The 15000-nt window shown below is 41.5% G+C and overlaps 1 protein-coding gene across 1 annotated transcript in view; it reads right to left on the bottom strand.

Moving 5' to 3' along the window:
- Positions 1 to 15000, bottom strand: part of caln1 (calneuron 1) — a gene marked incomplete at both ends in the record, with an annotated part of 63434 nt that overhangs the window by 2846 nt on the left and 45588 nt on the right. Inside the window, one exon of the mRNA XM_080025256.1 lies at positions 5953 to 6109. Within this exon, the coding sequence (XP_079881382.1) occupies positions 5953 to 6109 (157 nt within the window). The remainder of the gene's footprint in view (positions 1 to 5952; positions 6110 to 15000) is intronic.

Genomic DNA, 15000 nt, shown 5'->3' with positions numbered 1-15000 from the left:
CCATAAGCGTAGATTTAGGACAAGAATAGACTGGCTTGCTGTGAAAAGCACCCCTTCTTTCATCATCCGAGAATCAAATCCTTTGGTGGGTATATTTGCATGACTGATAAGTGGAGTAAGTTTCATGAGCGTCAGACTTTTGTTGTGGGAGATAGCAACCCTTGCCCAACCCTAAATCTAGAGAAAATGACAGCCCAAGACTGGCTTGATTTGAAAAGCACCCCCTATCATAATCGAGTTCTCTTCTTCCGAGAATCAAATCCTTTGGTGTGTATATTTGCATGACTGATGTTAATAAGTGGAGTAAGTTTCATGAGCGTCAGATTTTCGTTGTGGGAGCTAGCAACCCTAGCCCAACCCTAATCGTAGAGAAAATGAATGGAAAGCAATGTAAATAGCCAAGAATAGATTGGCTTGCTGGGAAAAGCACCCCCTCTCAAACTCGATTTCTCTTCATCCGAGAATCAAATCCTTTGGTGGGTATATTTGCATGACTGATGTCAATAAGTGTTGTAAATTTCATTAGCGTCAGACTTTCGTTGTGGGAGATAGCAACCCTTGCCCAACCCTAATCCTAGAGAAAATGACAGCCAAAGATTGGCTCGCTTTGAAAAGCCCCCCCTCTCAAAATTGATTCTCGTTTGATAGCAAGCCATTCCATTTTGGGCCAATTTACATTGAATTCCATTCATTTTCTGCAGGGTTAGGGTTTGGCTAGGGTTGCTATCTCCCACAACAAAAGTCTGACGCTCATGAAACTTACTCCACTTATTAACATCAGTCATGCAAATATACCCACCAAAGGATTTGATTCTCTGATGAAGATAAGTCAATTTTGAGAGGTGAGCTTTTCACAGCAAGCCAGTCCATTTTGGGGCGATTTACATTGAATTCCATTCATTTTCTGTGGGGTTAGGGTTGGGCTAGGGTTGCTATCTCCCACATGGAAAGTCCCCCACTTATAATGTCCCCCCCCCCCCCCCCAATGTTGAAGCAAAACCTATGCCCTTGGCCACTACAGTTGGCACGTTGAAGAAATATGATTCAAGGTTCTCACATCGCACTTACTAAGGTTATTTGCAGTTGATAAATAAATCAGTAATCAATCAAACAACAATACTTCCAGATATTACAAATTAATAATACCATGGAAATTCATAAAAGGACCAAATAACCCAAGTTTAGTTTATATCATCTTAATTGAGCTTTTATCTTGGTTGGTATTTGTACACACGCATTTTTTATTTTATTTAACCAATGTAATTTCACTGCAACAAATCTACTTTTCACTCTGAAACTCCAATGAAACAGTCAAACAATGATCACCTGCTTGCCAGAGGCACTGCAGAATTGGAAATGGAGCAGTATAGCAACTAAAAAACTCATACTCAGGGTTAGGGAATTGATTTAACCATGACTCTCCTTGTCGCAATCCAATTCTCTAACTTGATGCAAAGGCTGGGGTGACAAAAATATTGAGGCATTTACTTCATACTTTTTATGGGCAGCCGCAGTATGTAATATAGATAAAATAATTTGGAACAGTATCATATTTACCAAGATCTGTGTGAGCCAATCATTGTGTAGCTGTCAATTTTTAACAGTCCTCTCTCTGCTGTTGTCATGTCAGTTTGATCGATGCAGCTCCTTCTCAACCACATCGACTCCAATCCATCAACAATATCAGTCTGGCTTCATGGCCTCTTCTCAGATCTTCAGCATACGAATAGTCAAGATAGTGTCTCACTTAATTGGGGGGTTATTAATAACTATAATTAGCCTTATGTATGAAGGAATAAATGCCATGGAAAAAGGTTTAAAATTCAGTATCCAGGCCTCAGTTTTATTTGAGTACAAATTACAAGGCAAGTTGATGTGATCACATCAAAGTTCAGAGAAAGAGTGAGAGAGCCTGGTTCCAAAATCTCATGCAGTTATTACAGTAGAAGTCTCTTAAGATTGGTTGTCTTCTTTCTTGCGTCTTGCGTCCTTGGATGTATTGTATCTATCTGCCTTGGGTTAGTCAAATGAACAAGTAGTCCTTTGTGTTGACCGGTACAGAACTCTCCCTTCTGCTGGGAATACTCTTTTCTCACATGAGATTCTCTCCCACATGAAGAATGTCTGCTTTCTATATTCCCTGTCCTGCATTGCATATATCTGAATAAGGAACATTTAGATCACATGGTATGAATGCATTGATTGTTTAGTTGATTATATCAAATCTATTTTTCTGACATTATTCTGCATTATATCTGGAACAAACTCCCAGAGAACTTGAGGTCTGCTGCAACTCTCAGTTCTTTTAAATCGAGTCTGAAGACTTTTTTGTTTCCATTTTAACCTGCAATTTTTATTTTATTTGCTTCTTTTATTCGCTTTTAAATGTTTTATAATATGTTTTATGTATTCTAATCTTGCCCCTGTAAAGCACTTTGAGTGGCCTTGTGTCTGAATTGTGCTATATAAATAAACTTGCCTTGCCTTGCCTTGCCTTGCACAACCCATGGCTTCACTGATGGGGTCTTATCAATATAGTCTCCCCTTGAAATGTAAGAGAATGTGTTCTAAAGTTTTTTTCAACCTCGGGAGCATTAGAGGAATAGGAATCTAGAAAAAAATGCTGACTCCATGAGCAACTACTGATGTCAGGTTATGCGGTGAAATTTGGGAACTAGGGTATAAGAAATTATACCAAAAAAATCCTGGATCTCTGGTGAAGGCACATTTCACTTTAATTATTTTAGCCAAATGAACAACTGGGAATCTTGAGTTTTAAATGATCAAGTGAAGAGTTTGCGTGCTCACAACAGCAGCCATAAAAAGTCATGATATTAACGCCTATGAAAAAGATGATGATTGATTCAAAAACACAAAACTGCAAGAAAGCAGTGTTTCTAAAAGTTTTAACCTCTGGACCTTCAGGGGAATATTGATGTCAGAGGTTTGGGAACTAGGGTTTAAGAAATTATACAAAACATTTGAACTTTCTATGTATTTTATTCAAGTGACTAACTGGGCATCTTGTCTTTCAAATTATCCAGTGGAGAGAAACTTGAAAACGGGAAATATTAAATACCTCTATACTTGTGCTCAAGAAAATATACTGGGGGTGCTCCGGTGGCGTAGTGGATAGAGCGCATACCATTCTACACACGTGTGTCTGACCGGCAGCGAGGCTCACCATCCCTCGACAGCTGCTTTCAGACTTGTTTCTCTGCATTTCATAGTATCGCTGCAATTTGTTCAACAATAAATCAGAGCATGGTGAACTTCTATGGATCTGTGGTTAAATTCTTTATTATTCTGTTGTTTTTCAAACTCCACACCATATCGATTCAGGCGCTTTGGGGGAGGCCAGAGGGAAATCAACAGCCCTTTATATGCTACCTCATATATCAGTATACGCTGAAGCAATAAGTACCACAGACAGTATAGTATGATGAATTGTATTGAGTATGAATCGCACCGTGACACAACGTATCGATTTCTCTATGACAGAGCTTATCTTTGGTGTGTCTGTGTGGCAGGTGTAATTCGTGGCTGAAAGATGTTATGACTGTGTATGATAGCGCGGCGGTGGTCGGTTTTCATCATAAACACAAACTGGAAAATCATGTTGTCATCCCACCACAAACACACACACACACACACACACACGCACGCACGCACGCACGCACGCACGCACGCACGTTAAGACCTTGATAAAGTGCTGGAGAAATCTATTTCATTGAAACCGATGCTGTAAATAAATTCCCTCCAGGTACGGACAAGGCAGTGTTTGGTAAAGAGAGACATTAAAGGGCTGTTTGGCCTTTGAACATCATGTCTACCTAACAGAAGAAATACACCCAACCTTGCAGGTGAACATCTCTAAAGGCTTCAGACTCTTCTGAATTGTTACGTCCCCGTCTTTGCTAGGGGTGAGGACTGTAACATAGAACCAGCTTAAAGAAAAGTAGGAGTCGGGCAGCAAAATAATGTGTGCTTAATTCTCAAATTCAAGGAATACTTCTCCCATACGGCGTTCTTTCATTATAAAATCACTATTATAATATTATGAATGAGGTTTGTCTTCCCTCAGTCTTTCCTCAGTCTTGCCTTGGCCCAGCTGTCCTGTTAATCCTAACCCTACATTTTACCATGTGTGATGTCACGCATGGTAAAATGTAGGGTTAGACAGTGAGACCATAAAACACTCTTTTTGCCTTTTCTCAGGCTAGGATGAACCGATTTCTTAAATGTTTGCACATTTCTACTACATAGGATCTCAGAGTTCAATACACATTCATATTCCCACCAGTGAAGTAGGTCTTTAACTTTACAGAGTAAAAACAACAGATCAGCAGGTTGGCAAAAAAAACAGATAAATTCTCAAAAAAAAAAAAGCATAGACTTAACCTCAGGACACCAAACAGGTCAGCAGCAACACACACACACACACACACACACACACACACACACACACACACACACACACACACACACACACACACACACACACACACACACACACACACACACACACACACACACACACACACACACACACACACACACACACACATGTGCTCGTTAACATAGTGCTTTGGCTGCACATATGTTGGGAAAATGTAACTGCCTGCAATGCATACTGATACTATGCTGTCTATACTTTTCATGGTCTATTTAACTGTGAATGCTTTATTTAAATTCAAATGTGTTGTTGTCTTGTCTTCTTCTAAAGATTTATGATTTATATTTGTCAAGATGCAAAGTCCCCCAACTGATAGTCACACACACACACACACACACACACACACACACACACACACACACACACACACACACACACACACACACACACACACACACACACACACACACACACACACACACACACACACACACACACACACACACACACACACACACACACACCTTTTTAACAAGTATGATTGCTGTGTTCGAATCTGCCAGAATTAACTGCAGCAAAGGTGGAAATGAAGCAGAGTTAGATTCAATGGGACCAAACAGGGCAGGTCTGAATGCGCCCCAAAGCCTCAAAAGACTGACAGGCTAACTTAATAAATGTCAATCAAAAAAGGCACATAAGAAAAAGCTTGGTGATTTTAAAAATATATTTTTTTCTTACACCCACACACACACACACACACACAAGGGAAAAGTCCTGTCATACCCTCTGCCGTTCTCTATTAATCTTGGATGGCTAGTTTTGCAGAGGGGGGGGGGGGGTCATGTATATTTCATGGTGACCAGCTCAATGTGGTCCCCAACAACGCTCCAAAATCAATAAAACAGCAGGTGGGTGTTGTGAAGCTGTTGGCTGTGTCTGGATGAGACAAGCTCAACTCTTCCTGACAGCATGAATTACTTTCTCTCTCACCACACACACACACACACACACACACACACACACACACACACACACACACACACACACACACACACATTCATTATTCTCAATTACTAATAAACATAGTGATATATGTGTTGCCAATTAAAAGAGGCATACACACATTTTCAAACACAATTGCGCACACACTATAAACTCATTGGAATACACGCACACACACACACACTCACTCACTCACTCACTCACTCACTCACTCACTCACTCACTCACTCACTCACTCACTCACTCACTCACTCACTCACTCACTCACTCACTCACTCACTCACTCACTCACTCACTCACTCACTCACTCACTCACACACACACACACACACACACACACACACACACACACACACACACACACACACACACACACACACACACACACACACACACACACACACACACACACACACACACACACACACACACACACACACACACACACACACACACACACACACACACACACACACACACACACACACACACACACACACACACACACACTTGCCTAAGTGCCTGTATGTGGCATTAGCACGGGGACTGCTCACCTCCCTCATACTCCAGGTGATGGTTGCCAGCGTTCTCCTTGAGGCTTTCCTCCTCGTTGATGATGATGTTCTCGATGTCCTTCATGGTCAGATGGTCTCTGAAGGCGTAGAACAGGATGTGTTTCAGCTCCTCCAGGGAGAGCTGCTGCATGTCAAACTGTAGGGGCAGAGGAGGGGGCAGAGGAGGGGGGAAGGGAGGGGGGAGAGGAGGGGGCAGAGGAGGGGAGAGGAGGGGGCAGAGGAGGGGGGAGGAGGGGAGAGGAGGGGGCAGAGGAGGGGGCAGAGGAGGGGGGAGGGGGAGAGGAGGGGGGGGGAGGGAGAGAGGAGGAGAGGAGGGGGGCAGAGGAGGGGGAGAGGAGGGGGGAGAGGAGGCAGAGGAGGGGGCAGAGCAGGGGGCAGAGGAGAGGAGGGGGGAGAGGAGGGGGGAGAGGAGGGCAGAGGAGGGGGAGAGGAGGGGGGAGAGGAGGGGGCAGAGGAGGGGGAGAGGAGGGGGGAGAGGAGGGGGGAGAGGAGGCAGAGGAGGGGGCAGAGGAGGGGGGAGAGGAGGGGGCAGAGGAGGGGGGAGGAGGGGGCAGAGGAGGGAGCAGAGGAGGGGGGAGAGGAGGGGGGAGAGGAGGGGGGGGAGGAGGGGGCAGAGGAGGGGGAGAGGAGGGGGGAGGGGGCAGAGGAGAGGGAGAGGAGGGGGGAGGGGGCAGAGGAGGGGGCAGAGGAGAGGAGGGGGCAGAGGAGGGGGGAGAGGAGGGGGGAGAGAAGGGGAGAGGAGGGGGGAGAGGAGGGGGCAGAGGAGGGGGAGAGGATGGGGGAGAGGAGGGGGCAGAGGAGGGGGGAGAGGAGGGGGGAGATTTTATAAATACTGTATATACATTTTGTTTCATTTCCTCTTTATTTCGAACAAAAAATTAAAAAATGAAAAAGCAAGTATGACACATCATACAAACACACATAACACGAAACAACAATAATCAGAATCAGAAATATAGATCCGCAACGGGAACATTTGGTTTGTTACAGTTGCTCCAATTTAGAATTGAAACATATGTAATAAAGAAATAAGTGTTAAGTGTCGTGGAAGTTTTTAATCAGTTAAACCTTGTGGGAATAAATGAACTGAAACTTCTCAATATAAACAATTTAATAAAAGTAGATAAAACAACAGAGTTACAGAGTAAAGTTTCCAACCTGCATGGTCAGCCCCCGACGGGACTGACACTATCTTTTGGTCAGACAGAGTACTTAAAGGCCCCCTTCAACAACGGGGGTGTCAACTAACAGATGGTTAATAGAGTAAACAGGTCTCAGGGGTTTATTGTGGTCAGCCACAATAATAAACCTTAAAATAGTTTAAGCAACTGTTTTGTCAGCACATTCTTAGAGGAAATGCACATGTGTTAAACTGATGTGATATACATATGAACAACAGATCAATTAGAGAGTTACAAATAAATCTGCCCTCACATTAAGAATATGTGCTTAATGGAATACGGGATAGTCTAGAATTTAAATCTAACACTACTGATATAGGAATAAGAAGTACTAGTGAATAAGTATGAACATTATACAACAATATGTATACAATAAAATGTACAAATATTGCCATCAGAAGGACAGCGTACTAACCAAACTCGTGCTTTATTTTGTATTGAACAGAGCAACTGAAAATGATTAACGATGTAACTGTGGCCAAAGCTCAAATGCACAATTTGTGTTCATGTTGTTGTAGCAATTCTTGACCATACACCCCCCCCCGGCACCTCCTACAGATGTCATTCAATGCGTTCACTTTAATCAGAGTGTGGACGCGTTGATTAAATTGAGTGTGCCGAATTTATAGCTTGAAGAATGATTGATTGTGTTGTTCAATTTAGGCCTTTACCTAATTCAGACTAAAAGAAGGAACACACAGGCACACACAGTCTCACCCCTCAACCAGTACATTTGAAGTTTGGATGTTCTTGTGCTTAGAAGAAAAAAAAAGAAAAACTTGTTTCAAAAGTTCCGAGAAACTTGTAACTTCTAGTTTAATTAAAGGAAGACAAGTAAAACTCTATCACCCAACACAGTAAGGCTGATAACCAACAACACAATCAAGCCAAACAGATCTAAAAAGGCATTAGTGGCAGGAACTGATTGAATGTGATTAAAAAAAAACACACAACAGTGAGTGAATTAAAGGTGAGGTAAGCGGTTTATTTATGTTAATATAAGTGTTAAATCACTCTTTATTCATACAGTGATCACTTACATAATGTGCACATTTCATAAAGCCGATCTCTCAGTCAGCTGCTTTGCATGTAATCGGCAAATAAACTTATTGTAGTATCCCGAAATGTTTATCCAATCAGAAGAGAGAACGCTACAAACTGACACTCGTCTCACTCATATATACTATATACACTCCATGGTCTCACTGCCGGTGCACGCCAGAGCAACAGATGGGTGAATGTGTATGCGCCTACAATGGCGGAGCAGGTAAAAATCCTTCCCAATGTCTGTTTTGATGGTTTTTATCATGTTTTATCACACTTATGGATCTGAGATGATGCTAGATAACTTGCTGCTTGAAGACCGCAATGCATTAATGTGGTGACGTAGGGACGAGCGAGGGGACTGCTAACTGCAGTAACTGACAGGAAGTTAGCTAAAAGAACCATTCCGCTTACAGCACCTTTAAATACCAAACCCAAATCCAAAAGCAGTTAAAACCAGCTGAATCCCCTCTGAATCACTCTGAATGTTGGCATGAACACACCCGCTCATATTTACTGACTCCATAAAAACAAACTCATTATCAGGCTATTGCTGTAACACACGCCTGATGACTATCCAATTACAAACACTCGTTATTTGCCTTCCGCGATGGTTTATAGAGATACAACAGAACAGCAAATGTATCTCTCTCTCTCTCTCTTTCGCCTTGGGTAGGTCGGATAGAAAACTTTTTTGACCGATTTAGTATGTAGGGAAATACAGAAAAATAACTTTAAGATTTTGGGGAGAGAGTGATCTCTGGGTCCTGATTGGCACAAGGGCTGCCTTCCAATTCCCACACTTCCCTGCTATTTAGTTTGGCAAAAGATTTAGCACGTCCCAAAACGTGATTTTTAGTGTGGAAACCAGCATGCCTTTTGGCCGATTTTGATCCACAATCCACTGCACCGTCGATAAAGTTGGAAAGATCTTGACGGAAGGAAACTTCCGGTGTCAATATCTCATAAGCAAAACATATGAACATGAACAAGTATGCATCTTTTATTTCATATATTCCAAAGCAGCATTAAGGTACAGGCCAAGCTGAATGAACTGGCAAAGGACAAACTCACAGCACTTTCCAATATCCAACAGTGGACATGGAATAAGTGTATTATAATTAGTATTACTTTTGAAAATAACTTTCTGGGGCATAAAAGCAGATTTCCCACGGTTCAGATGTAGCAGTTAAAAAAACGACAGAAATAGATGTTTTTTGAGAGATGAGTTGGTGATTACACTGATTGAAGCAACGCCTCTGTTAAGGTTTGGTAGGCAGGCAGGCAAGTAGGACCCAAACGCAGACGTTAAAAAGAAAAAGGTAATTTATTGCTCCACAAAAATACAAAAACACAGGACGGCCAAAAGGCAAAGGGCAAAAAGGCAAAAGACAGGTAACATGGGTAACATGGGTAACATGGGTAACATGGGTAACATGGGTAACATGGGTAACATGGGTAACACAGAAGACGAGACTCACCAACACGCAACAGGACAAACCATAATGTACAGACAAGGAACAAAGGAACACAAGGAGTATATATACTAGACACAACGAGACACAGGTGTAACACATTAGGGGAGGGAGCAGCAATCACACAGGAGGGAAACTTGACAGGACATGGGGAGGAACAAGACAGACATACCAAAATAAAACAGGAAACCACCGAAACAAGACAGGACAAAGACAGACCATGACAGCCTCGACATTTTTACATGCTTCCCGAGACTCCCGACTGCCATACACATTTTAACATTTCGTAGCAATCAGCAGCACTGATGCCATGGATGACGCACATCCACAAACACCTGACTACTGATCAGCTGCTCACACACACACGCACACACACACACACACACACACACACACACACACACACACACACACACACACACACACACACACACACACACACACACGGCTGGACCTCCTGGCAAGTCCGCTAGGTAGATAATTACATCCATCGGCGCATTAATCAAACAGGGACATAAAATCCCTCTTATACCTTCAATACTGTATCTTATCCCCCGACCCCAGAGCGAGCTAACGTACTCTCACACCCATAACGAACCCAAATGTTAATAGTCCTCCATAAAGATTCATTACCAAAGCTAATTAAAAGTTTAGGGGTCAGTGTCTAATCGTTTGTCTACCGGGTTATTAATCAAACGAGCCTATAAATGTAATTGTAGGTTAGACAAAAAATCGGATAAATAGCGACATATTAATCGAGTAATAAATCTGCTTTAGTACGAAATTTCGATTAGGAGCAGTAGAAGTTATTATTCCATATGCTGCTGGCTGTATAAATGAGCTTATGTAAACAATAATAGGGAAGAAATTAGTACCGTAGAAAAATGTTGAGAAGGGAGTACTGCTGCAAATAATATTGCAAATTTTTATCAATCTACTAAAACCACAACTGTTGCTACATAAATTGTATGTTTTCTATTTGTTTATGTATCTATTTACAGTCAATTCATGTAACTACAGGTTTCACCCCTCCATATTAACCTTTTGCAAAAATGTGTAATAATTCAATTATACTACAAAAACGACTAAATATGTTAACCTTCTTTAAGAGGAGTGGCATAGTACAAAAAATAGTTATAATAAAAAAAAATGCAGTAATGTATCAAGGTCAAAGTTTTACTATGAATAGTTCAGCCATTATGAGATAATAAGTCCATCATTACCGACTCCACTACATACAAATCTGAAACTATACGATAAATTTAGATTTGTAGTGGAACCCTGTAAACCCAGAGACCTTCTTGTCCTTGTTCATCATCAAACTGGGAGCACCGCTATTCAAACTTCACGAAGGCGTCACAAACTTATATCACAAGAAGTCTTAAAACTAAAAGTACTGACGTGACATGTGTTCTGATGCCAATGAGCTGCAGAAAACACTTTATTTTTTTCAAGATACCAATTATCATCGTGTCCACAGACCTAATAAATGAAACCACTTTTGTCCAAGTAGCATTTAGCTGCCACATTAGCACAATCACAACTTGTGGAATATGAATCATTTTGGGGGTAGAGGGCGCAATCCATATTATATTTATTGTATCCCTAAATAGCATGTGACGTTGTTTTATTTGCTTTAAACCCATTGGACGGAAAACTGTTTCGCTGGTTTTATTCGCTTGACTTTCATAATTTTAGCGAACTTCAGATTATTCTATTGACAATCAGATGGGAAAAAAAAAACCTCTGACAATCTCACAAGCTCTTATATCTTATCTATATGTCAAACAAACAAAAACAGTTTTGCTTTTGTATTCAGAAACAAAAGAAATGTCCCACAAACAACAAAGCTCACCCTGGGGCACCAACCAAAAGCACCAAACGCTGTAACCTGCTAGAACAGACACATCCACCCTAGAGTGTTGTTATGATTTTTTTAAATTAGGCTATTGTTCTGCTTTATTCAATTGATCTGAATGTTTTAATTGTTGTTGTCTCTTTGTAAGCTTGTTGTGTATTCTAATTGTATATCGTGTATCTGTAATTTGTCTCGACGTCATTGTAAAAGAGGGTAACCCCTCAATTGATCTTTCGAGAATAAATAAAGGAAAATGAAATATGACAGCTGCATGCCATTTAAAGTTATAGCCGCCAACTCATAATGTGTGACTTCTCTTCCCTCGAGCGAGACGGGACGGGCGACTGATTGTGTTTACTCGACCTTCACGCCACCTTGTTGCTCCTAACGACGCCATCGCCGGCGGACATCAAGAGAGACTGCCAACCGCTTCATTTGCCAGAGAAAATAATGACAAGCCAGAGGGAAGGTTTATTCACTGAGCAAAGTTTTTTTTTTTTTTAATAGAATTACGGTTTTGAAATCAATAACAATGTATGTATATTAGAACTGTCTGTCTCTCAGCCAGCCTCTCCTCCAATCCCACTGTAATGTAATTTAGACGTCTCCTCCCCCGGGGAGCAAAAGTTCCTTAAATATCTGATGATTTTAAGGAAACGGGTCACTCTTAGCAAGATACCCTCGTGTATATGGCCATCAGTGACCCCTCCGGAGCAGTGTTAATTTTGGCAGCAAATTCAGATTTAGTCTTAGTCTTAGTCTTTTGAATATCACACCATTTAGTCTTAGTCCTATTCTAGTCATCTGAAATATTTTAGTCTTAGTCTAGTCTTAGTCAACTAAATATAAGCAGATTTTAGTTGACTAAATCTACAGCGGACTTTGTATAAGGTTTGAATATGCAATAAGGAAACGGGTCACTCTTAGCAAGATACGCTCGTGTTTATGGCCATCAGTGACCCCTCCGGAGGAATCCTTGCTATTTTGAAATAAACCTTTTGCTTTAACAAACGTATCATTCTGCTTTTTATCACTACACTAGCCTTTGTATTTTATTTTTTTTGTATGAGTTTGGAATCAATTATGTGTTGTCTCATTATTTTCTATGATTGTCTCTTGGTTCTCTATTATGTTATGGAAATAATCTAGGTGGAGGCTTCAAATAAGCCCACTGGGTTATTTTCCTCTGTCCCTCCCTGCACTGTATTGGTTTGTTATCTTTGTCATTCTGTTCATTTTGAATTGTGCAAATCATAAAAAACCTTATTATTATTTTTTTTAATCCATTATATTTTATTTCCCCTACATCCCACCGACTTCCACAAAGGAACAGGTTCAAGGTTCAAGGATTTTTTATTAATGTCCCAAGAGGGCAATTTAGTTCACAGCGAAGGAGGCAGTGGCTAAAAACACACAACAGTACAAGACAACAATGAACACAACATATCACAGCATGTACACAAACCTGGGGAGTCATAAAGTGCTCAAAATAAAGTTCCAAGATATAAAGTGCCTGCATACAGGACATTCACATTCAAGCAGAGAGACTGACCTTTGTGGGAGAATATGGTGAAAGAAATCACGCAGAATAGAATGACGCCTGTGCACCTATATAGTGACTTTAAGAAAGAAAATGGATCACCCAGTGTTACGTGACCTTACAGTTTCATACTGTAGCCGAAAGTACAGGGAGAGGTAACCTTCAGTAGCTTCCTTTGTCACACACTCTACACAGAAGTTCAGTTTGAAGTGTAATTGCGAGCCGCGGGCACAGGGGGGCTTTTAATGTGAAAGGCTGGAAATGTCAAGCACTGCTGAGACCCGCTGTGGGTTAGAATCAGAAGGAGCCTTGTAGTGAAATGACACAGAATCCCAGACACACACACACACGCACGCACGCACGCGCACACACACACACACACACACACACAAGCACGCACGCACACACACACACACACACACACACACACACACACAGCGATGTAAGTGATGATGGACGAATGCATGGTTATTGAGATCGTTCTTCATTGAACTGAAATAAGTTTCCACAACATCAAAACAATACAGAAGACGCCGACATGAATCGTCTGTGAAACACTAAATAAAACGTTGCAGTGGATGTTTTGGTTCGTTTTTCTTCATTAAGGAAAAATAGTTTGTCAAAGTAGAAGAATTTTAAAAATAAAAAATTCCGCAAAGGATCTGGGTGGTGGTCACGGATGCATTTGTACACATTAGTTTGTCGAAAAACAGAAATAATGATTGTACGACTTAATTCCTAAAATAATAGATTTTCAATTAAAAAGTGATTGTTGTTGCTTGGTTTAATTAATGACACCACTACGTATGACAAATGCCTCGTTTTGGTTGCAACGTTAGTTCAAAAAATAACAACAGCATAACAACAATGCATTGGTATAACATCGCACCTTACTAACAGAATACATGAGATACCACCATCTAGCTATGAATACAACTGCTCATATTGAGAGATGGACTGTCTTTCTTTTATATATATATTTTTTTTAAGATTATTTTTTGGCATTTTCAAGCTTTATTAGATAGTACAGAGTTGAAATGGGGAGACAGAGAGAGTGGGGGGATGACCTGCAGTAAAGATCCACGGGTCGGATTTGAACCCGCGACCACTGCAACGAAGGCCAGAGCCGATATGGTACGCGTTCTATCCACTACACCACCGGAGCGCCCCTATATTGGTTTTTAAACTATTATTTTGTCGTGCATTAGGTTAATCGTCAGGCTCTATGTCAGGAGATTGTGGGACACTGTGATGCAAAAACAATCTCCATGAAAAAACAGATTTTAATCGTAATATTTCACAAACCATAATCAACTAAAACAATCTTTTCTCCTATAGGTGTCAGCAAAATCCAATAAAACCATATTGAGCATAAGGATAATCACACTCAATCTATACTGATGCATTGAGGATGGTTTTCTCAACTTGGCAGGCAAACTGTCCTTGTACTAAGCTGTGAACTTTCGCGGTGTTGCTCTATCGATTGCGCGACTGTTCTGTGTGTGTGTGTGTGTGTGTGTGTGTGTGTGTGTGTGTGCACTGCAAAGTGGATTTTGGAGGTTGAAGATGAGGAAGTGGAGTTGCCCTGAAGAGTAAGAGATTGTCTCCGCTACACACTCGTAAAATGAGGCATGATCAGCTGCTCACACACACGCAAGCGCACGCACGTACGCATGCACACACACACACACACACGCACGCACGCACGCGCGCAGGCAAACACACACACACACACATGCACACACACTCGTACACACACTCGTACACACACACACACACACGCGCACATACACACACACATACAGTCACACACACACACACACACACAGGCGGTGAGAAGTTGCCAAGAGCCAGCATTCATCCATCTGCTGAGTTCAGTCCTTTGCACTGCAGCCAAATTTTACAGCCACAGTCAGATAATACTCCACA

The sequence above is a fragment of the Ammodytes marinus genome (genome assembly GCF_949987685.1).
Source record: "Ammodytes marinus genome assembly, chromosome: 3".
Taxonomy (NCBI): domain Eukaryota; kingdom Metazoa; phylum Chordata; class Actinopteri; order Uranoscopiformes; family Ammodytidae; genus Ammodytes; species Ammodytes marinus.
Note: the sequence above shows the minus strand (reverse complement) of the source record. Positions and strands in the feature narration are given on the sequence as shown.